The following is a 25542-nucleotide window of genomic DNA, read 5'->3' as shown; positions in this document are numbered from 1 at the left end:
CCTGAGAATCTGTTTGCATTTTTAAAACTTACAATGTGATGCATTTAATTTCTCACCAGTATGCAGTTTTACTTTCCTGAATATATTGGTAAAATATATTTAAAATAAAAATATATTGGTAAATATATTTTAAATAAAATATATTTAATCTTATCTCCCCTCTTTTAAAAAGTATTTTCTATAGTTATTTTATGTAATTATTTTCTTAACTACACAGGCTTAGGGTTCTGAGGGTGTAAGATTTCAATTACTTCTACACACTGCAGGATTAGAACAGTTTGACAAATTTGGAAATCCTGAGTCTACATATTTCTCTGATAGGTTGGAATGATAAATAAATGTTTGAGAGTTATTCCAAAAAATACTTCTGGCTAGGGAATTTGGCATTTTTATGAAATTCTCATCAGTCTTATATCCCACCCCCCAAAGTAACCCTGAAGATTTTTAAAAGCTCCTCTCCAAGAGACTCTGTTCCTAGGGATATGGGATAGAACCAAGGGATATGCATATCTCACAAGCGGCCCAGACAATTCCAAAGAAGCTGGTTGTGGATTTCTTTTGGGGAAAGGCGGACCTAGAAAAAATTTTGGAAAATATCTCAACACACTATTTTTCTCCTTGGGCCTTTTTGTTCATTTTAATCACCTTTCAAAGTAGAAAAGATAAAAAGGCAAAACAACAAAAAATTACCACCTTCTCCATTTTTTCTGGACCATCTAGACTCCTTCTTCAAGGAATGTGCATCTCTAAATGTGACAAACATGTAATTTTGTGAATTAAACATGTTATACGTAATGCATTTTAATATTTCTAGACAACAAAAAATGACCTCAAAACCTCTTACAGCACTCAAATTCAGAAAAAGCATATCAATATTTTACTGTAAGAATAAGTTGAGCTCATGTCAAAATGTAGTTTACAATTAAGTATTACTTTATTCATTGTGCATATTTGAATCTCTTGAGATTTATAAAATTTATGTATATGTAACTTAAGAGATACTTTTCTTGTGTACCTGCATACCACCCTCCTTGCAAAAAAAAATGGAAGAAAGAAAGAAAGAGAAGAAAAGAAAGCACTTGTTTTCTTGGTTAACACCATGGCACATAATCTTTCATAGGAAAGACACACCTAGTCGAAGAGTTTTAGGAGAGGGAAGAATGTATTTAACACACATTGAACCACGTTTTAATATTCTCCTGAATTTTTACATAATCCTGGAATAACTGACATACTTGAATTATTACACATAAAGTAGTGGAGTAAAATACTGTCTAGAAAAAAAAATAACATAACAGTAATAGGGATTCATGTGAGCAGACATCCAAGCCTGGCCAATGGTACTTCTTGCAATGCTATTTTCCTTAATAACATTCTTTGATAACATAATAACTGGTACTGATTAAAAACAAAAGAGAATATATTGTTCTTTCACAACAATATATTCACCTTTTGAATCAGCAGCACAAATTCCTCAGCCTCAACTGTTGTAATCAACAGAGACCCAGGGCTACACATGGCAGCTGACACTACAAAGTCACTTGGAAATCAAAGTTTTACTTTTGACATATAATAGTGTTCAACTTGAAATTTCTTTGGCTTTTCTCTCACCCTCATTAGATGTTTTAGGAAAGAGACATTCTTCTTAGCATCCACAGCTGCACAATGCACCTCACAACACCTCTCTCCCCATAGGAGCACACACAGGTTCATAAGGAGGGAACTCTTATCTCCTTCCTCTGTCCCTCCTCTTCTTTATCTTCTTCTTTCCTTTTCCTTTTCCTTTTCCTTGATAACTTGCTTGATGGCTTAGTTAAAAGAAGACTGTTAGAGTCAAGAGGAGTCACGAGAGGCAGCAAAAATAAGATAGCATTCCATTTAATTAAGACACCCCCCTCTTCTTGATGGGTTCCTTTTGAAGTGGATTCTGCTTCTTTTGTGCAAAGAAAAACTGATGAAGGTGAAAATTTGAGATGACATTTGAAAAGAGGTTTTTTTTTTCTTTGGATTTTGTACTTCATATTATTTCAAAGAAAGTCTCAAATGATTTCTGGAACATTTCTGAAAAAAATAACTATGGATTTGATTGAATTATAAAAACATCTGCCATGCTAATAAATATCAACTTACATCTGGTAGTCAGGTGCTCAACTCAGCCCTCTTACGACAACTAATGGGTTTAACTAGACAAGACAAATCTATCTGAAGCGATTTGGCTTTCGGATTTGGTTCCTCAAGCTTTTAGGAAAGTGAGAGATACTTGTATTTCCTTTTAAAATGTGAGAAACTTCTTGGTAGAAAACTGAAATGTGAATATAAAGTATTTGTCAACATTTTAAAAGGAAAATATCTACCCATCATAGGAACTATTGACTTATCTTAAAAACTATTTCTTTCCTTGCTAGTTTCTCCGTACATCCTAGAAACCCAACACTTGAGTTGTTTCGTTTTAAGATTGCAGTGTACAGATAACCATGTGAATTAAATTTGTCTTTCTTTATCTTACAGTCTAGCTCTATAAACACTGTTAAGCCATAAAAAGTAAACCTTATATCTGAGAAACCGTTTTCCATGCTCTTCCTTATTTTTATTAGCTCCCAGGAAGGAAGCAGTATGAGCTGTACAACATCATAGTAACAGAGTTTGCTTTGACAAGCAAAAATACTGCATCTGTGGCTAATTTCATAGTAACACTAACTAGTTCTCTCAAAGAAAATAAACTCCTCCACATGTAAAATCATTCTTCAATAATGAGATCATTTCAAATTATGCAAAAGTGTTCATAAAATCTACCCAGTGGATGATAAATTACTGCCAATACTGGGGTAACTGTCTCATGGTTTTATAAATTCATAATCCTCAGTTCTAAATACTTAATATTGATCATTAGTTAATACTACCTGCCATACACTTAATACTGGCAATTCTATAAAATCTTATTAGGATCAAATAATGAAACACTACTTTTTAAAAAATCTTATAATAAAGTTTCTTCTTTTGTGTGCAATTAAAAAACACTATTCTTTTGAAAATGAAGTGTAATTTGAAACTAGAGATTCAAATGTTATAAAATTAAACTACATCTCTCTATAGTGTTTAAAATATATATTAAGTACTTTTTAAGGGAAAGAAGGACAAGAATTGGGGTACATGTGCCATAGGCTTAAGTATGAGAGAAATAATTCAACGAATATATTTTTTTTACTTAGCTATCAAATCCATCACCTCATTCTTACTTGGGTGATCCACATTTGGTGTTAAACTCTGTGATTGATGTTAAACTAACAATTTCTCTAAAAGAAGCTCACACCTGAGATGTTATATCACATTAAATCAACAGTACAACCACATCTTGTGGGGCAAAGGCATAGGAGCAAGGCACTGAGCATTGTACAGCAGTGCACCAATAGAAAAAATCGTAAACTCATTACAAGATTTGAGACTGCTTTAAACGAGATAGAATTTCATAAACAACTTGTACCGAACTTATACAAATAGTTAATGCTCAAACAGGCTTCATGATGCAAAATAGGAGTTGTGGAAGAAAAATTATTTTTAAAAATAATTCAATGATTTTTTAGATTGAAGTCAATAAATTAACTGATATATACTATCTTGCATTCATTAACTACTAAGAAGACACACTCACTTCTCTATATCTTTCATTTACTTAAAGACCTGAAACAATCTAATACCTTCTTAATGCTGTTTCCCAGATAAGACAATGCACAATCCAGTCGTAAAACGGTTTCTGAAATGTTATATTTAAAGAAATTAGTTGTTAGTCTTTTGCTTAAACCCAAATGTTCAGTCTCTTGAAAAATCAATTTTGTATTTACCTGGAAGGACTATCTGGAATTCTGATGGAAGTTTACCTTATTCAGGATGATTTTGGGAACAAACCCCTGCCATGAGATTTACCCAATATTTTTAATATGTAAGTTTTCTTATGTCATCTGATATTGGTTTTTCATCTGCATAGTCTAAAATGGCAGGATATATTTATGACTCAGTAGACCTCTTCACTTCTTTTCTTTTTGTCCCAATACTTTTCTTCATGGGACAGAGATATAACACAACCCAATAGAATGAAGACCATGAAAATGTGCAGCTGCACTGGAAGGTGATGGGACAGCTCACGTCCAGTGTTTAATCCTAAATTGCAACATCCCATGATCTTCCAATATTCTGATTTCACACATCCATTTAACAATCATTTATAGAACCCCAGAAAACAATATCTGGGGTGGGCCCAGCCAATGAAGCAGACAAGTGGTATTCTTCCAGCCTCCACTAAGTTGGCCTCTATATGAGTGTACAAAAACTTTGAGTTAAGCAAAAAAGAAGAAAGGGTAAAATTGACACATGGCTTCTGGCTTCTGGCCCCAAACCCAGGGAAAACTGTGAAGTCAGGCAGGCAACCAGCCACTTACTTGTTATGTTGATTAGGTTGCTGATTTAGCCAGCTGTACTTTGTTTTCCTGAATAATGAGATGCTTGGCAAAATCACTAGAATTCATTCTCAAGTTCTCTTTCAGTTTGTTAAGCTCAAAGTCATGGAGAATCTTGACAGTCATTAACTTTTCTCGCTTGATTCTTTCCGCAACATCTTTTGGAACATCAGGGATCATCCACGCCAACAAAAATTTCATTAGAAACACAACATGCTAGAGGAAACAAAAGAAAATCAGACACACTGCTAGAGTTGTCAAATGTTCATACAAATTGTTTCATTCGTTCAACAAACTGTGCTCGATACAGTAGCTAGAAGGAAAAACAAAGAGATATAGTCCCTGTCCTGGAACTTTCCTACAAAGACCAACATTAAGCAAACAAATATATACTAAAATACGTGATTACAGAGATTCCAGTTGAACGTGGTTATTGAATATACTCTTCATCTATGCTTCCTCCTGAAAACCTAATAAAATATTTGTAAAGAAATTTAAAAATTGTATTGTTCACAAAGACACACAAAAAAGGGAGGAAACAGTGATAACAGACTCGAGACAGTGAAGAAAGCTAGCACTTAAATTTGCAGTTGGTGATACAGTGATGGTAGAAATCAAGACAAAAGCCAATTTTGTTTCAAATCATCAGAAAAGTTCAGAAAAGTTCAACTAAGGACTTTGAAGGTGTAGAGTGGGTGGAGTTAAAAATAAGAGGCTTATTTAAAAATTTGTATAAGGGGCAGATGAATTTTCAGAGCCTCTCTCTCAACCATGTTCAGGAACTACTTCTCTCCAATCCCACCCTGACAGCAACTGAGTACCTTATTTTCTGCAGAAATTATATTTTCTGCAGAAATTAAGACACAGAGCTGTGAACTCACAGGCAGCAGAGATGGCGAAAGATGGAGGTGTGGCACCATACTGGAAACAGGGCAACTCAATGCAATTCAGCATTCTGAACCATGAGATCTCTAGCCCCTCCTGCCTTTCTTGGCTCTCAACACAGTCATGAAATAGCTCAACAAACAGGAGGTTGGAGGATTTCTCTCTGGGAAAAATAACTAATCAGAGAAGTTAGAATTATAGATATCAAAATTTTGTAGGTCTCAAATGAAAAGGCCCCTTTATCACCCTACAGTGAAGCCCACCCAAGTGACGTTCTTCCTGTAGGCACACAAAGCTTATAATCGGCTTTCCTTGCTTCGCTCTTAAATATGAGCAGATTGCCAAGAACAACCAAATACGTAAGAAAGTCTCTAATATGAAAGGGTAAGACTGAAGCACACAAATGGGAACTAAGAGGATACCTAGATAATGATGAGAGCAAGAGAAGAGTAGAATAAAAAAACAAAGATATGAATCTGACTATTTATAGGAGAGAAAATAAATGATAAATATAACAGAATTTCAAAACAGTTGTAACACCTGAATAACAGAAGTCCCAGAAAGACAGAACAGAGAAAAGAAGGAAATTATCAAAGAAATAGTACAAGCAGGGCTTCCCTGGTGGCACAGTGGTTGAGAGTCCACCTGCCGATGCAGGGGACACGGGTTTGTGCCCCGGTCCGGGAAGATCCCACATGCCACAGAGTGGCTGGGCCTGTGAGCCATGGCCACTGAGCCTGCGCATCCGGAGCCTGTGCTCCGCAACGGGAGAGGCCACAACAGTGAGAGGCCTGCGTACCGCAAAAAAAAAAAAAAAATAGTACAAGCAAATTTTCTCAACTTAAAGGGTAATTATATTTGCAGGTCAAAGGGGCTTAGTGAGTGTCCAGAACAATTAATATTAATAGTCCAACATCACATGACTGTCTTGTGAAGTTTCATAAAAGGACTAGTGAGAGAATCCTCAAAGCTTATTGATACATAAAAAAATCATAAAGAATGGGAAATTAGAATGGTATTGTACTTCATAGCAACACTAGAAGCTGACAGAAAATAGAGCAATGTCTTGGAAAATTTCAGGAATACCTAAAAAAAGTTGGTTCAAAAATTTTCAGGGAAAATGACTTTTAATCAAATTCTATACCATTTAATTATCTATGTGGAAAAAGAAGAAATTTTAATATTCAAGTTCTCAAAAATTGTCCATTATTTTCCTCAGAAAATTAATGAAAGATGTGCTTTATCAAAATAAGCTAGTAATTCAAGAATGGGACAAAAATTGATGGAAGAAAATATAGTATTCAGTATAAGAGAAGTTGAAGAGAAGTTCCAGAATGATGGTGAGTCGGAGCCTGGGATGATCAAAAAAAATAAACAGAAACAAAAATTCCATAGAATTCCTTTTGTAATTTACCAGGCTGAAAGATGATCTAAACCGTTGATGGAAAATGTGGGAATGAAAGTGATAAATTCATAAGGAACTGAGAGGGGTGAGGATTTAAATTACTTACATGTATAACCTTGATAAAAATAAAACAAATTAAACAAAAACTGATAGGAATTTGTGTTTTCTCGCATTAGACTTATCTAGTCTATTATTGGCCTTTACTGTCGAGTGAAAAAATGCCTAACATTTATTTATCTCTCCCTTATCGGCCTTCATGTCTTATGATTTGTAGCACTCAATTTGTAACTTAGTCAAATACCCCCTCTGTATTGGTTCTTTTGTATTGCATGTCTTATATCCATAATTACCCTAGATTTTCCACAAGGTAGGAAACATAATATAGTGGACAGAGCAGAGGCTTGGCAGTGAGACATCTGGCATTGAAACCCAGCTCTAATATTAGCCGATTATCTTTAAACCAAATAACTAATTTTGCTGACTGTTGGATTCATTTGTCAAGGGTGAATAATAAAGCCGAACTTACAAAGTTATTATTATAGCCTCTGCAACCACTATTTATTAATAATAGGTATTCAGTAAAATAAGTGGGTCCTCTGCCCTCTGACTGACCTCAAAGACAGAGGTCTCATTTTTTCTTTTCTGTTACCTTGGTATCTTCAACAAGAGTAAGTGAGTAATAGGCAATCCACTGTACTTAAAATATTCCTAACTTACTTTTTATGAGAACAAATACTTCCTTCAAAATAGTCTATTGAGATAATGCTAATTTTCTGCGGAACAAATATGCTTAGAAATATATGCCTAAAGGGAGAAAAGACACTAACTGGCATGAAAGTTAATAAAGGCTCACCTCCATAATTATGATGAAGGTCATCTTAGCAGCAAGGACGTGCCAGTACTGCATACTATGAAAATATTTCTCCTCGTGATCAGGAGGATTTCTGTAATCTCTGTACCTGAAAAAAATGGAAGTAAATGCAAAATATAAGCTATAACTTCAAACAAAGAGACCTAGTATAAATTCATATTATTTCTTGTAAGAGACCCTTTCAGTTGACAACAAAAGTCAAGTCAAAGGAAAATAATTGCTATTATGAAACATTTATCTTTCCTATACAGATAAAAAGAAGAGCCATATGTTACTTTTGTATAGTATATATGTAGCAAGAGACACAAGTGAAACTGCTCTCCTGTTCTTCAGAGACAAATTTCTCTAGAGAGTTATAGCAAAATTTGCTCTTTCCATTCCATTCCCTCTCTTCCTACTCCTTAACACACTTAGTTCTATCATCACTCCACTGACACCAACTGTCTCCTATCATTAAACTGAAGGAACATTTTCATCCAGATCTTATTTGACCTGTGAAGAACAGAACTTGACATTGTTGACCATTCCTATTTTCTTGAAACTCTATTTTCTCAGCTTATATGATACTGCATTATTTTTGTTTTCCTTATTAGCCTTCTGGGGTTTTCTTGGTGTTCAATTTGTGAGTTCATTTTTTTCTGCAAGTGTCTAGATATTAATGTTCAAAGATTTAGTTCAGGTAGGAAGTGATGACATCAAGAAATCTGACAGTTGCCCATGTTATGATTCCTCTCTATATAAATATAGAATATAACAATGCTTTTGTCTACCTGTGTTGCAACATTTTGCTGGGTTTTTTTGTTGTTGTTGTTGGAATACCAGATGAAGCACTTGGTTTAAGGTTTAAGTTTACACACACACACATACATACATACACACACATACATAAATAAATATATATAACTTTAAATCCTAGAGTAAAAAGATCCTCACAGTACGTGAGACACTGAGTGTGAAAGCAGCAGGTTTACAAATCCAAGTTCACACTCCCTACATGAAGAAACCTTTTAAATGTGATGGCTGGTGAACTAATCATATTATTTCTCTCTTCCTTACTCTGCCTCTTTTTGAGGACACATAGTTAAATTCAAGTAGGTTAAATGCACGTAAAATATGACCATGCTGTATGATTATAGATATTGCAACTTGGGACCAAGGAGGTATTTGTTGAAGAAAATTTTTCCAATAAACTTAGAAAATAAGAAACAATTCAAAATTGACATTATCTTTACCCATAATATTGTCTTACTTTTGGGCATTCTACTTTTTCAAATCAGAACCATACAATGTGTGAATTCTAGAATTCATGCACTTTATCCAGGATTTTTACTGCCCCAAGTAAATTTTTTTTTGTAAGACATGAAGGAAATGGAGAACTTAAGAAATACATTTAAAAAACAAAATGAAAATAAGAGAAAACCTGCAAGTGGTGAAGTCTCGTTTTTCCGAAGGCACAGTGTGGTTTGGAAAATCGGCTATCAGGAATATTGACAGGCTGTTATTGACATACCCTTTCATAGGCTGAATGGCATTTTTTGAGTAGGCATAGTAGTAAACTAAACGGGGAATCATGTCCGATGTAAATGCAACAATAAAAGCCTAAAGGACAAAACAAGAGGGAGATCGTGAGCTAACAATGCAGTTTTACAAACGTCTGATTTGTATATCTTTCAGTTCCATATGCCTTATGGATACAAAATGATTAGAATGTTATTATTAATCAAATTAATATATGAGTCTTTGACCTAGAACATAAAATAGCTCATTTACAGTGTATAATCAGTATTCCAAGATTTCATAGCTAGAAAGTGCTACATTGAAAATTTAACCTAAATGTATCTGTCTCCAAAAACACCATGCCTGTGTCTATCTCCTTCCATCATGGCTTGCTATTTCTTACATTTCTTAACCAAATTTACTGGGCTGGACGTGTGTGTGTGTGTGTGTGTGTGTGTGTGTGTGTGCGTGTGGAATGGAGAATGAAGAAACAAGAGGACCATACTGGTAAATTTCCCACAGTTCAGTGCAATTAATTTCAGTATTTGATGCCACAGGAATGGTATTTTCCCATCCTTTCCTAAGCTCTGGAATACTATAAATGTCATGTTTCCTTTAGGTAAGACAAGTCAATTTAAAACCATTTGGCCCTGCCATCTACATTTTTAGTGGTAGATTTTTAAAATCTTTTAATATTGCTTCTATAGTTACCGGTCCATTTCATGTTTTATTATCACTTACTGAATATATTTTGGCAGTTTTATTTCTAAAAAGTGACAATTTCAAATAGATTTAAAAATTATTAGAATAAATGCATACATACCATTCTTATAATTTTCTCACTTGTACCCTGTAATTCTTTTTTTTGTTTGAGATTTTCAGTTTTATTTTATCTTTTCAATGAACCAACTCGACTTATTTAGCAATTATATTGCTTTTTGTTTGTTTTCTAATTTATTTCTGTTTATATCTTCATTAATTCTTTCTTACTACTTTCTATTGATTAGTTTTACATTTTTTCTTAGTTTCACAAGTTACATGATCAGCTCATGGTTTCCTTCTTCTTTTTCAATAATAAAAGCATTTATTGGTATATAGTTTTCATAAATATGGTTCTGGCTGATTCCTAAAATCAGCTAGGAAAATTTTGATAGGCTTTCATTTTAATTAAGCTTTCCTTATAACTTCAATTTTATTTCATCTTTGTACAATAAGCTTCCTTGGAAGCATGAATGTTAAGTGGTTAAATTTTCTTTTTTGGCTATCTTATTATCAACTTCATTTTTTATACATTATAGATGAATATTCATTGTAAAATTTCTGCTTTTGGGAATTCAGTTTTATTATCATTTTTAATAAGTGCTCCATAAAAATGACAGGTAAATGTTGTGTATTCTGTTTGTAGTATACAACTTTATGTATAATCAAGCTTTAATTGTATTATTAAATCCTTTATACCATTACTTATTTTCTGTCTACTTCGTCACATGCTATGAAACTATATCATGGTATTTTAATAAGCATGTTTTTTACAATTTTCCTTGTATATCTAAGAGTTTGCATGTCATAGAGTTGCCTATGTTGTTTAGCACATAAAAGTTTAGGGATGTTTTACCTTTATGGGCCATGATGAAATCAATGTAAATAAAGATTGAGTTAAACATCATTCACATCTCCCCATCCTCAAGAAAAGAAAAAAGTACAGTTATTCCACTGAAATAGGTCTACTTACATTAGTTGCAACAGAAAGGACAGCCATTCCATGAAGAATGTCTTGCCAAACACCTATGCTATGAGCCTTAGCGGCTACAGGTCTCCTGTACTGAGTAGTAAGCTTCCAGGCATCCACTCGAATCTCTATTATATTATTCAAGAGAGCAAGAAGAGGAGCCAAAGGAAAAGAGGCCACAAATAATGTAACAAATCCAAACTGGATAACTGCAGGGATAAGAGAAAAATTCACAAATTCATTATTGTGGAGGGGAAAACGGGGAACACTCTGCCTAACTCCTGCAACTTCCCTCATTTTGGAGGGATCTACATCAGCAAAACACTCCAGGTCTCTTTCCAGCTGTCCACATCCTCTTCCCTATAGGAAGCACAGTGACTTATTTGTTGAGCTGGTCATGTACAGCTCAGCTTCATCCCTGCTGTTTCTTTTGAGACCTGCTTGTCTGAAGAAAGCATTTATTCTTGTTAGATAAGATATTGTTATTATTCATAAAACACAGTCTTTTACTATGGTCTATGTTTAGGTCTATGCTACCCCAGCATTTACATGGGTATTGGCACATCAGTGGGGTAATCAAGTTTTCTATTTTGCTAATCTATGTACTTTTTAAGATCAGGGATAATGACCGACTCATTTGTATGTTTGGGGTATATAAAGACACTCAACTATAAGCCTTATGAACGAATGCATTATTTAAGATTTGAAGATGTTAACAGAGGAAAAGGCAGAACAAACAAGATATCTGACAACAAATCAGGAAATGAATCATATAAAGCATCAGAAATATATGTGGGCAAAGGAAATATACATATCCTGGAATGAGGTATTTGTTAAGGTCCTGATCCTCTGTACTAACTTCACATCTTTCTAAATAAGTTTTACTCTCTTTCCTCATTGAGGCTTAACACCTGTGTAAGCTGGCTTCTCTCTCCACTTTTCTTCTTTTGTTTCCATCAGTGCTTGGGGTGAAAGAATCCACGCAGCTGGCAAACTGGGCTTCCCACATGAGTGAAGAAAAAATAAGAAGAGATACAAAAAATGGCTTTCCATTGAAGGAAAAAGGAAGAAAAGAATCTTCCACTAGTCCTCTATTTTTAGTTAGATCTTGAGTGTTTCTGGATTTCAGCTCTTCTCATAAGATTTCTCATTAGAATCAGTCTTGTCATCTACTAAACTAAGGGAACAAACTGCCTCCTTCCTGACTTCTCTACTGAACCAAGAAATAGAAAGTTAAGACAAAGTATTACATAGAAACAGCTTGAATTTCTAGGTTCAAATCCCAGATCTTTACCTATAATCTCTGTGGCCCATGGCAAATTACTTAATCTATCCAAGTTTCAGTACCCTCTAAGATAAAATGACTATTTCTGTAGAATGTTTCAAGATTAGAGATAGTGTATGTAAAATATCTAGAATAAATTAACTCTTAGTGGTGTCTCAATAAATGGTAGTTAATCTTGTTATGAAACCCTGATTTCATCTTTTAATTTTAGTTATAATCTCTGATACATTTATGTACAAATTCACTTGAAACATAAGCAATTAGTTAAAAATTACAGCCTTATCACTCCATAAAGCAAGGACTACCTAATTTTATAACTGGAGACTTCTTCCTATTTGTCCTGATGTACCTATTTTAATCCAGGTATCATATGTATGTGTTACAGTGGAGAATTGGTAACAAATTCAGGTCATCTCCATTATTCTATCATGACTTTTATGGGCCATGAGAATAAGTTGGGAAAACAGTCCTCTTTAATTCCACCAAAGAAGCAGAGAAGGACATCTGAGAGGAAACACCCTGGATAAACTCCACAAGCAGTCCCCATTATTATTTCTCCTAAAATTTCATCTCAAGTTCTCTTCTCTTTTCAATCCTTAGAATATTTTATGCATTTCTTGCATTCAATCTGGGTTTCCCTTGCATAACTGCTTTTTGCCTTCTTCTTTTCAGCTTGAAACAAGGGACATACACTAAATGTATGTCAGGCTTTGTAAATGTTTTTCAACATATTCTATGAGCAGTCACTGAGGCAAATGAAAGGAGAAAGCTACTTAAACTAATTTGAGACAGGTATTAAAAACTGATCCTTACTTAACAGAATTCCAGAGATTAGCCTTACAAAATGCAAGTCTTCATAGTTAACAAAAAGAGACTCAGAAAAGATTTGGCAACATTCCCTTTCTCCTGTGGACATGGAGGGAGAGACAGTGTTCTGCCTTATAAAACGAAGCCAAGGGGAATTCCCTGGTGGTCCAGTGGTTAGGACTCTGCCACAAAACAAAACAAAACAAAACAAAACAAAACAAAACAAAAACCTAAGCCAAATAATCTAGTTGGACAAGGTATTAAATTAAGATCTTTATCAAGAATTGATATTGGAGATTTGTATGAATGTTTGTAACTGGCACTCATTTCTTCTATTTTAGGTTAAAACAAAGCTGCCCTTGTTAAGTGTTATTTGAAGGGGGGGGAGGGTTTCCATTTCCCCCTCCCCCCCGCCCCTGGCAACCTCCATTCTATCTCTGCTTCTATGTGTTTGGCCATTTTAAGTACTTCATGTGAGTAGGAGTGGGATCACACAGTTGACTGGCTTATTTGATTTAGCATAGTGTCCTCAAGGTTCATCCATGTTGTCATGTAGAGCAGGATTTGGTTTTTTTAAGGCTGAATAAAATAAAAATCCATTATATGTATATTTATACCACATTTTTTTATCCATTCATCTGTCAATAAATATTTTGATTGTTTCCACAAAAAAAAGTGATCCTTACTTTATTTGGTTCAACAGCATTAACATTAAATTGATAGGAAAAATATCTCTGAGATTGGTGTTTTGAAATTAATTTCATTCATATTTGGTGGGAAATAGAAATACTGAACCAATCTTTTCCATACCCACCCATCTATCTTTTCATCCACTAGCCAATGATTTACTGAACACCTACTATGTGCAAGGTAGGAAGAAATATTAAGAGCTGAAAAATACTTATTTTACTCAGCCTATTCCATGTTTCAAGGCAGTGGTTGAAAATTACCTGTTTCCAAGTACTCATAGAATAGTCCGAGAGAACCAAAAGTTTCAAGGTCATGGTCCTGCTCCCATCGACTGTATAGCTTTTCAGAGTTGGTTCGAGCTTTTCGGCGTCTCCACCAATTCAGAACCAAGCTGTTGGAAGTGATAAAGTAAATACATGAAATAGGGTTTAAAAGAAAGGGGTCAGAGAATCAGTCTTAGATCTAAAAAATGGCGGTAAGGGAGGGTAAGTAAGTTTAGATCACAGAACATGTAGAGGTAAGACTACAGCTAAAGTCCAAGTCAGAACCTTATGTTCTGTTCACAGTACTTGATGAGGCAAAAGATCTTTACTTGGGTGATTGAGAAAGTAAGACAACCCTGACTCTCTGCAGGGAAGTGTATTTACTCAGAGACAGTTCTGTTAAAGAGCATGTGGAGGAGAGGATCACTACAGGATGGTTTTTATCTATTTAATTCACTATTCTTTATGTTGTCATGATACTCTGAAGGCCACTTGGGGAAATGAGTGGGTTACAATAGAAAATGTATGACTAGGGAACGAAGAGGTTATCTAACACATGAAAATAAATGCAATAATCCTAAATAAAATATTACCTAACTAAATTCTATACTATATAAAATATATCACAATAATATTGGATTACTTAAGGAACAAAAAGATTATTTTTATCAGAAACACAATCAATGTAAGAGACCATATTAACAAATTTAAGGAGAAAAATATAAAATCATGTTGATTGATGAAGAAAAAGGCATTTGATGTATTTCAATCACCTACTAAAACCTATTTATGACTGAAAAGTAGGAAAAGAAGATAATTACCTCAATCTGACCAAAAGCATCTACCAAAATCCTGGGGTTAACATCACTCTTAACAGGGAAAAGTGAGAAGCATTCCCTTTACAATCAAGAACAAAATAAGGGTGTGTATGATCACATTCAAGACTTTATTGGAGATCTTAGCCAGAACAATAAAATGAAAAAGAAAAAGGCAAAAGAATTGGAAATAGAAGAGACATCTATAATTACTAACAGTAATGTGAATGGATTATCTGCATAGAAAACCCCAATGAAGTTAGATAAAAATTATTAGAAATAATAATAGATTTATCAATATATTGCACTCCTATATACCCACAAAACACAGGTAGAAAATATAATTTTTAGAAAGATACCATTTACAATAGCAATTAAAATGAAAAGTACCTAGAAATGGATTTGACCAAAGATTTATAAGACTTGTATGCTGAAGTTTAAATATTTATTTGAAGTCATTAAAGTCCAAACTAAAGGTTCATGAATAAAAAGACCTGGCATAATAAAATGTCAGTTGTCTTATTGAAACAACTGGAATGTAATTTCAATCAAAAAACCAAAATACTTTCCCATGTGAAATCTGACAAGATGTTTCTAAAATTTACACAGAAAGACAAAAGACAAAGGATAGCCAAGATATTCTATAGATGAGGAATAAGTTGGTAAAACCTGTCCCAGAAGATATGAAGAGTTATTATAAAGCTGTATTAAGAGAGTGTAGTATTGGTGTAGGGATAGACAAATCCTGGAACAGAATGGAGGCCTAGTAATAGCCTTGTACTTGCCATTTGGCATACATGGTATTGCAGATCATGGAGAGTGGGGAAGACGGACTTCTCAATAAATGGTAACATGATATATATTATATATATGTAATATATATGTATATATATATGTGTGTGTGTGTGTGTGTGTAAGAAATTAAATTTGACCTTCATATCAAACACAAAAAGCTTTTCCATGTATATTAAGAATTTAAAAGAGAAAGGCAACAATAATGTTAAAATGCTAAAAATATTTAGATGTAATTATATGAGAATAGGTTTTTGATTTTAAGGTAGGAAAGGGTGTATTAAACGAGACTTTAAAAATACTAAACCATAAAAGAAAAGATTGATAAAAATTTTGCTATATTAAAAGTATCTACTTTTGTCCATCTACAGCAGTGGTTCCCAAATGGAAGTGATTTAGCCCACAAGGGGACTTTTGCAGTATCTGGAGGCATTTTTGGCTGTCACAACTGGGGAGAAGGTGGGCTACTGGCATATAGCAGGTAGAGTTCAAGGATGCTGCAAAATATCTTACAACGCAAAGGACAGCACCTCACACCAAACAATTATCTGGTCCAAAAAGATACTATTATTGGGCTTCCCTGGTGGCACAGTGGTTGAGAGTCCGCCTGCCGATGCAGGGGACACGGGTTTGTGCCCCGGTCCGGGAGGATCCCACATACCGCGGAGCGGCTAGGTTTGTAGGCCATGGCCGATGAGCCTGCACGTCCGGGGCCTGTGCTCCGCAATGGGAGAGGCCACAGCAGTGAGACCACGTACCGCAAAAAAAAAAAAAGATACTATTAAGAAATAAAAAAACAAAAATTGTGCTGGGATAAAATATTTGCAACACATATAACCAAAAAGCAAACAAACAAAAACACAGTAACCAGAGTTATACAGTATTTCTACAAATCAATTAGAAAAAGATAAACATACAAGTAGAAGGATGATTAAACAACACAAATAAGCACTTCATTGAAGAGAAAACACATATGGTCAAAAGAGACTCATTCATGTTCTTAATCAGGGAAATGAAAAATAAGACCAAAATGAGATATCATTTACACTCTCCAAATTGGCAAAAATTAACAAATAAGACAATATGAAATACTGCAGCAAATGTGTGAATTAAAAGGAAAACATATTCTGCTTATATCAAAACCAAAATAGAAAGAAAAAAGGAATGCTAAAAAGGGAAAAGAACACCTGAGATTTTTGAGACAATATCAGAAAGATGGGCATGCATGTAACTGGAATCACAAAGGAAAAGAGACCACCCAGTTCAAGAAAGAGAACTTTGCTAGGAATCACAGAAGCACTTCTATGTGTTCCATTCCAATTACAAACCCCTTGATCCCCACATAGTAACCCTCATCTTGAATTTTGTAATCACTTCCTTGCTTTCTCAAAAAAAAACAGTTTTATCATCTATGATCCATTTTGAATTAACTTTTGAACTAACTCATGGAGTTTTGTTATTTTGCATATGGATGTCCAGTTGTTCCAGCACCAGCTATTGAAAAGACTGTTGTTTCTTCAATGAATTATTTCTGCACCTCTGTCAAAAATAAAATGGCCATATTTGTGTGGATTTACTTCTTCAATCTCTGTTCCATTTGACCTATATGTCTATCCCTTCAACAATCCCACGTTGATTTAAATGGTTTTATAGTAAGTCGTAAAATTGAATAGTGTAATTCCTCCAAATTTATTCTTCTTTATCAAATTTGTTTTGACTATTCTAGTTCATTTGCCTTCAATATAAATTTTAGCATCTACTTATCTATATCTACTAAAATCCTACTGATATTTTGATTGGAATAACAAATCTATTTATCAATTTGGGGGATAATTGGCATCTTTATTAAGTTGAGTCTACCAATCCATCAACACATTTCTCTCCACTCACATAGGTGTAATTTTTTTTTCAACAGGGTTTGTAGTTTTCAGCATACAAATCTCATATATTTTAAAGATTTATACCAAAGTACTACATTCTTCTTTGAGCTACCAATTGCTGTACTAACCAATGTTTCTTGCATTGCACACTTTCATTTCTTTTTTCAGTAGTTCTTCCAATGAGGGTCTATGAATGTAAACTCTTAGTTTTTTCAGGTCTAAAAATGCCTTTATTTCACCTGTACTTTATATAATAGTTAAAATGCTTCTAGAAATCTAAGGTGAACATTTTATTTCACTAAGAATCTTGAAAATACTTTCGCATCTAATATTATTAGTGAGAAATCTATTGAATGTAGATGGCATTCCTTTTTCTTCTGAAAGATTTTAAGATTATCTCTGATGTTCTGTAGATTGACCATAACATATCTGGGTGTGAATTTAATTTTATTTATTTTGCTTCATATTCAGGATCCATTTTCATTTCTGGAACTCATGTTTTTCTTCATTTCTGGAAAATTTTCAGCAATTACCTATTCAAAGGATTTTTTCCACTGTTTACTCAATTTTCTTTTTCTGAAACTACTAGCAGATTAATGTAGAAGCCACTATATAGCCTCCTGTCACTTTAATATTTTTAACCTCATTGTCTCTCTGTTGCACTGTACAATGTGGGAATTTCTCAGTACTATTTTCCAATTAACTAATTCATTTTTCAATTGTGTCTGATCTGTAATTGATACCATCTATTGTTCTGTTTATTTAAAGTATGATTTTACATTTAATAATTAATTCTTTTTCAAATTCATTTGTTCTCTTTTTAAAATTTATTTATTATTTTATTCTATTTATTTTTTTTGGCCATGTTGGGTCTTCGTTGCTGCACGTGGGCTTTTTCTCTGGTTGCGGTGAGCAGGGGTTACTCTTCATTGTGGTGCGCGGGTTTCCCATTGCGGTGGCTTCTCTTGTTGCGGAGCATGGGCTCTAGGCATGCTGACTTCAGTAGTCGTGGCACATGGGCTCAGTAGTCGTGGCTCATGGGCTCTAGAGCGCAGGCTCAGTAGTTGTGGTGCATGGGCTAAGTTGCTTCGCAGCATGTGGCATCTTCCCGGACCAGGGTTCGAACCTGCGTCCCCTGAATTGGCAGGCGGATTCTTAACAACTGCACCATCAGGGAAGCCCATATTCATTTGTTCTTGTTTCATTTATATCTGTTTTAATTTAAATTATTTCCTTACCCTTTTTATTGACAGTATCACCTCCTTTTATGTTTTTAGGCTTTGCCAGAATCTCCTACCTAGAGTAAGTTCACTTTCTAAGAATCGATTTTGTTAGTGGCCTTTGTAGCATTAAATCTTGTAAGTTTTTGAATCTTGGTCTGTAGTCTTAAATTTACTTGTTTCTTTTTTCTTTTACTGTCCTGTCTCTTTTCCTCTCTGTGCATATTTATTTATTTTCCCTCTTGTGTTTGGTTTAGGGGTTACCTCCATTCTGCCTCCAGGTTCTCAATCTAGAGCTAGGATTTAAAATAACAGTTTGGTATTATTTCTCTGTGGCAGTATTAGGGATGTGGTGTATCAAATACCATTTGAAAGTATACATCTATGTTCTTCCTTTGTCAGCACATGAAATAGCACCCCAGGAGTACTACGAAACTGTGGCAGTGGGTGAGAGAGGGGGAGGGTGTTTTCAACCATCTTTCATGAGTAAGTAAGAATACACCCAGTCCCTGGCTTTAAGTACAGTGAAACTGGTAGTCCCCTGTCTTAAGTGGTGCACTTTTGGTCCACTTCATCCTATACGTGTTACACCCTGACACTATAATTTCCTAACTCAGAGCCCCACAAGATTACAGGCTTATAATTCTTCCTCTTTTTTTTTTTTTTCCCGGTACGCGGGCCTCTCACTGTTGTGGCCCCTCCGTTGAGGAGCACAGGCTCCGGACACGCAGGCTCAGCAGCCATGGCTCACGGGCCCAGCCGCTCCGCGGCATGTGGGATCCTCCCGGGGCACGAACCCGTGTCCCCTGCATCGGCAGGCAGACTCTCAACCACTGCACCACCAGGGAAGCCCCTAATTCTTCCTCTTATACATGGGAATTTTCACCTTATATTTCAGATCTACTGTCATTTTGGTTTTCTTTTTTCATAATGTATTCATTATTGCTATGCTTTGGGGACAGAGAGTGATTCCTTCACGTGCCAGAATTTCATTCATAAACGGTTTCTGTGCCTAGATGTGTAACTGAGAAGGACCCTATGGGGCCTTCCTGGGACAGAGTCCTCCGCATATCTTCTGCTTTAGCTCCTCTAGGAAGTAATAGAGAATACTATCTGATGCACATTTCCTGAGTTGTTTTACAGATGTGAAAACCCCCACCAAATGGAAGATGTTAACTACTTGATGACCATGAGCACATAGCCCCCAGACCTACTAGAGCCTAATGTTAACCCCTGTGACACAGCCCTGTTACCTCATCATCAACTAATCAGATATTTGTGCATGAGCTGATCACATACCCTGTACCCCCCACTCCCTCACCTGGACTTTGAAAATGCTTTTCTGAAACCCATCAGGCACTAGCTGTCCCAGACTATTTGTATGGTGAGTTACAATAAACACTGCAATTTCCTTCACCATAACCCGGTGTCAGTAGATTGGATTTACTGCAGGCAGGTGAGTGGACCCGAGTTTGGTTCAGTAACAGATGTGTCCATGACACACAGATATTTTTAAAGAATTCAACTTTTAGTAATTTTGAGAAATAAAATGGAACACGAAGAATAACCTACAGAGCATATAACAGATTTCCCAGTGGAAACTTCACAGGAGACAGAGATAACTACCTTTCCCTAAACTTTCTCAAGCAACAGATGTATATTTAAAAGTCTGTATTACCTTAATATATTCTTTTTAAATTAACTAATTAATTTATTTTTATTTTTAGCTACACTGGGTCTTCGTTGCTGCATGCGGGCTTTCTCTAGTTGTGGCAAGTGGGAGCTACTCTTTGTTGTGGTGCACGGGCTTCTCATTGCAGTGACTTCTCATTGTGGTGACTTCTCATTGCGGAGCACGGGCTTCTAGGCACACGGGCTTCAGTAGTTGCAGCACATGGGCTCAGTAGTTGTGGCTCGTGGGCTCTAGAGCACAAGCTCAGTAGTTTTGGTGCATGGGCTTAGTTGCTCCATGGCATGTGGGATCTTCCCGGACCAGGGATCGAAACTGTATCCCCTGCATTGGCAAGCAGATTCTTAACCACTGTGCCACCAGGGAAGTCCCAATATATTCTTGACTGCTGATTAAAAGTGAAGTTTTTTTGTTGCTGTTGACTTAAACATTAGCTAACAAAGGCACAATGATAATCAAAGAATTCCATTTTTTCCAGAGGAAATCTCTCATGCTTGCTTAAAAAAAAGCAAAAACTTGTAAGTCATACATACGGATAAATGGCTTCTTTAATGTTTCCGAAGATCTGTTTCCCAGTCATTATGATGGTCAACTGGGTTGTCAATTCTACTAGACAGCCTCCAGGATCATACTAGTAAGAAGAAAAAGGAGAAAAATAAAGTAAAGGATGAAAGATGGACTTCTGCAACAAAAGAAATCCCAAACCAGAGGGTGAGAATCTGAAGATTTGCATTGGAACAGATATTAAAGAAATATAAATGGATATTTAGTTCCAAGTTCCAAGCTTGATCACCAGTCTAGCTACATTAGATTCAGCTGTGAAATATGTTAAAAACAGATTTCTGGGCCTTAGAAAATTCTGAATCTTTATTATATCTGGGTTAGGGCTGGAAGTTGTTATTTTCTCCATGTGATCTGGATGCACAGCCAGGTTTGGAAAGCACTGAACTGTTCTAACTCTGTACCCGTGGTAGAGCCCTTTTTGCTGTACCTCTAGAAAGTTATTCATCCTTTGATGGAAGTCTTCAGGAATACAGAACTTACTTATTCCAGTTCATAGTTCATATTTTATACCAAACAATAGGTACAATATAACTTCTTGCCCAGAACGAACTGGAAAGTCTATCAGACAGCAGGATTCTAAGACCAATATGCTCTGTGGACAGTCAGTGTCTTTGACTTTTCCTGCAGCTTGATAAAATCTGAGTTAGTGCGGGGCACACCTAAAGGTATTTAGTTAACATTGAGTTACTGAAGCCACAAACCTCACCTCTCTAGAGAATTCTTACCTCTTCACTTCTCCACACATTAAACAAATATGTGTATTTTCCAGGATAGCCCACGAACTTCCCTTTAAAGAAAGCTACATAGAAGCAGGACGAGTAAAAATTTACAAACTGAAACAGGAACATTTTCAAGGTAAGACTGCTCTCATACTCCTGGTGAGTCCGAGGAATTTCTGGTAAATAAAAAACACCAAGGTTTAATAATGCACCTTCCTGCTTCTCCTTATTTTTTTTAATCCCTGGGATAAGTGGATATCTAGTCATATTATTCTGAGAGTCTGTTGAAATCTTCCCCACTCTGGTCATAACTGACCAATATTAAGTAGCTATGGATGTGCACTAGGCTTTCAATTAGAGATTGTGTATTAATCTAATCAACAGAGAAGGCTGAGAAACCGTCATTAGTACATTTAGAGGGATGAAGTACTTGCCTGGGGTCACACAGTCAAAATATGGAATTCAAGTGCCTATTAGACTGAAGAGCCTCATGCTTATCCCCGTAACACTATATGATACCCTGTAAACACATCAGATCTCGCTCCTCTGTTTTCAATCAGGTGTAAACAAGGTGAATCTTATGAAGGGCAGAGGATGATTTCAAACTGAATTGTGCTTTCCTCTCATGAATTAAACGGCTTTATCAGTTTTGAAAACAATGTCATGCAAACGGTGGCCGTAATAGTACATATTTTCCCTCTCCTTTCCTTAAAATGCATGATGATGATCTATCATTTTATGAATTCCAAAGATAAGAAAATGTTAGAGTCTCTTCACACCACAGTAAAAAAACATGAGGCATGGAAGAGAAAGGGGCCATGCTTTTCTGAACTGATGATCTCCCAAGAGCACAAGCTGATCCAGCCAAATCCATGACATTTTCAGCAACACTGAAACAGTAGCACATATTCTAAAGACACAGATAACGCTTCCATTTTACTGAAATTTAGCTGCATTTCTACAAAATCTCTAATGTGAATACAAGAGATTTTTCTCATTGACGAAAGCTGAGATATTTTTTAGGTGCTTTGTTTGTAGGTGCTAATTGCTATAATTTTTTAGTTTTTGGCTGTTGCTAAGCAGAAAAAATAAGTAAAACTGAGAGAGAAGAACTCCAAATTTGAAAATAGATTTAATGACAGCTGCTTCCCAGTGCTTACTCTAGTGCTGAGTAAATACTGTGCTGCCTTTTTGGTTACCACTGGGCACACTGTCAGTGTACAGATTTAGGGTAGGGGGGCATGAGCTCCTGGAGAGAGCAGTCCCAGAAGAAGCTGAGGCCTGGAGTTGAGTCTCTGATCGCATCTCCAACTTGCTGGGGGCAAGGCCAGGAGCAACTGTGCTCTGTGCTAGTCTTCCTGACTGAACCTACCACTCCACCTGTGACCCCTTCACCTTCCCTCATGGCTTTAGGAGAAATTTTTAAAAGAACATAATCCAGGTTCTAACACATGACAACTGAAAAGAGAAGCACTAACTTTTAGATTTATTCAGGAGGACCTGATTGTTCTGTTTTCCTCACAATAGTTTTCAAAATCCAATACATTCTAAATACCATACACATGAAATAAAAATTATCTGTGACTTTAGAAACGTGTGAGGATTTTATTTAGGCTTCAACTAACCCCATCAAGGAAGGATTAAGGTAAGAATACTCAGAAAGATCTACAGAGTCCTAATTCTTTTTAGTTATTTTTCCTGCTTCCACTATAATAGGCCTGAATGTAGCTGTTAGGGGATTCTGAAGTACCAGGCTATGGGTCTACCTGTAGAGCAAAACTGCCTTAAAGTGTGCCTTTAAAAAATGAACTCCCGGCGTGCGGAGACCCTCTGCACCCCTGCGAACATGGCGCTGCGAGTGGCGCGGAGCGTGCGGGCCGCGGTCTGCAGCCTGCGTGCCATCTCTGCGCCCAACGTGCCCTGCCCGCTGCAGCCCTGGGGACTGCGGGGCGGGCGCCGTCTGGGCGCTGTCCGGCGCTGCGCACCGGCCCCACTCTGCTGTCGGGTCGTAAATTCACAGACAAACATGAATGGGCAACATCAGAAAACGGTGCTGGAACAGTGGGAATCAGCAATTTTGCACAGGAAGTTTTGGGAGGTGTTGTTTACTGTAGTCTGCCTGAAGTTGGGAAAAAATTGAACAAACAAGAGGAATTTGGTGCTTTGGAAAGTGTGAAAGCTGCTAGTGAACTCTATTCTCCTCTATCAGGAGAAGTAACTGAAATTAATGAAGCTCTAACAGAAAATGCAGGACTTGTAAACAAATCTTGTTATGAAGATGGTTGGCTGATCAAGACGACACTCAGTAACCCTTCAGAACTAGATGAACTAATGAGTGAAGACGCATATGAGAAATACATAAAATCTATCGAGGACTGAAAATGGAACCCCTAAATAAACTAGTTTGAAACAAAAACAAACAAACAAAAAAAGAACTCCCTTGGGGATTATCCAGAATGGAGGTATAGCATTGATAGGAACCCTTTTTCAGAGTCATACTAATGATTTGGCCGGCTTACCCATTTTTGTAATCCAGGCAGATATCCTTTCATAAAAGAAATTCAAGATCAAGATGACAATAAAGTTCAAGCACGATCCAGTGAGAGATGTGGTTATGTGGGGAGTGAGGAAACTTCTGACATGCTTTAAGGATGCTTCAGTTTCCATGAAGCTAGCAAATGTAGCAAAGACTGACAGGCGGTATACAATCACAGCTACCATACACGCGATGACCAGAGACATCTGGGGAAGGGAAACAAAAACTGGTCACTCTGGTCTCTGAATCCCTGTGATGCATATATATCTGAAACATACTCTTCTCTTCAACTCATATATTAAGTTTAGCAGATCTGACATGGAAAGCAAGACAAGTCAGTCCCTCTCACCATAGATGGCAGGAAATGAAAACTAGGAACGTAAAAGGGTTAGCGATAAGTGTATGGTAGCAGCTGAGTCAATCGAAAATAGAAAAGTATTCATTGACCATCCTCTAGGTCTATCCTTTAGAATGAGTTGGAAAACTACCAGCAAGCCAGAGTCTGCTTGTGGCCTTACCTGTTCTTGCGTGGCCCTTAAGGTAAGAATATGTTTTGTTTGTTTGTTTGCATTTTTAAAGGTTGTAAAGAAAAATAAAGACAATTATGTGTCAGAGACGATTTGTGGCCTACAAAGCCTATAATATATCTTTTACAGCAAATGTTTGGTAACCTCTGCTCTAGGTTGTAGTTAAATGCGTAGTGTGAAGATCACTTACTTTCTCAAGAAAAATACGTTTAAAGATTCGATTTCATTTCCCCTCAGAATACTGCCATTAGTAGTCTGATATCCCTGGTAGTTTAGATATTTGTATAAATTTTATACCTTTACATATTACAAAATCACAAAGATCTTTATATCAATGATTGGAGAATTTTATTGTGAAAGTTGAGGAACTGAATCAAATTGAATGAGTACTAGAAATAAATGACAGTGATCTTTCTGGAACCACACTCCAGAATATTTTTCAAGGAGTGTCCCAAATTGATTATCACCCCCTTTTATTCTATCCCCCTTTTATTCTATCATCTCTCCTAAAATGATTGTTATATCATATAGGAAAACACACATTTAAAATAGAAAAACCAATACCTTTATCAAAAAAGGTTAGAGATAAAATATTATAGGACAATATGGAATGGTGAGTTTAAAATACAGTCTACAACTGCTAATTATTCATACTTCAACAGGCTAACTTCTCAGAGGGTAACCTTGCCTGTTTTCCTAAAACTAAAGGTCAACTGTAAGAGGACATACATTTTGAAAGGGGAGGGCAGGAAATAGATTATGATGATGGAGAAATCTATCAGGTAAAAGGCATGGAAAAAATCTGACTCCCTAACAATGGGATATGCTAATTAAATTCTTCATGTAGAAGATGTAACATTTTCTTCCATTTATCTTGGCAAGAGAACGAACCTTAATGGTATAAAGTTTTTCATTT

General features: G+C 35.9%; 1 protein-coding gene and 1 pseudogene across 1 annotated transcript in view; one reads left to right on the top strand and one right to left on the bottom strand.

Moving 5' to 3' along the window:
- Window positions 1–4445: 4445 nt before the first annotated feature.
- Window positions 4446–25542, bottom strand: part of ANO5 (anoctamin 5) — a 61856-nt gene continuing 40759 nt past the window's right edge. Inside the window, exons 9-16 of the mRNA XM_060019687.1 lie at window positions 24083–24305; window positions 21570–21739; window positions 20814–20911; window positions 13881–14011; window positions 10842–11047; window positions 9033–9211; window positions 7595–7700; window positions 4446–4667 (exon numbers count right to left, since the gene is read on the bottom strand). Of these exons, the coding sequence (XP_059875670.1) occupies window positions 4446–4667; window positions 7595–7700; window positions 9033–9211; window positions 10842–11047; window positions 13881–14011; window positions 20814–20911; window positions 21570–21739; window positions 24083–24305 (1335 nt within the window). The remainder of the gene's footprint in view (window positions 4668–7594; window positions 7701–9032; window positions 9212–10841; window positions 11048–13880; window positions 14012–20813; window positions 20912–21569; window positions 21740–24082; window positions 24306–25542) is intronic.
- On the top strand, window positions 23392–23969 carry LOC132429146 (glycine cleavage system H protein, mitochondrial-like; annotated as a pseudogene).

This window comes from Delphinus delphis, chromosome 8 (assembly GCF_949987515.2).
Source record: "Delphinus delphis chromosome 8, mDelDel1.2, whole genome shotgun sequence".
Lineage (NCBI taxonomy): Eukaryota > Metazoa > Chordata > Mammalia > Artiodactyla > Delphinidae > Delphinus > Delphinus delphis.
Note: the sequence above shows the minus strand (reverse complement) of the source record. Positions and strands in the feature narration are given on the sequence as shown.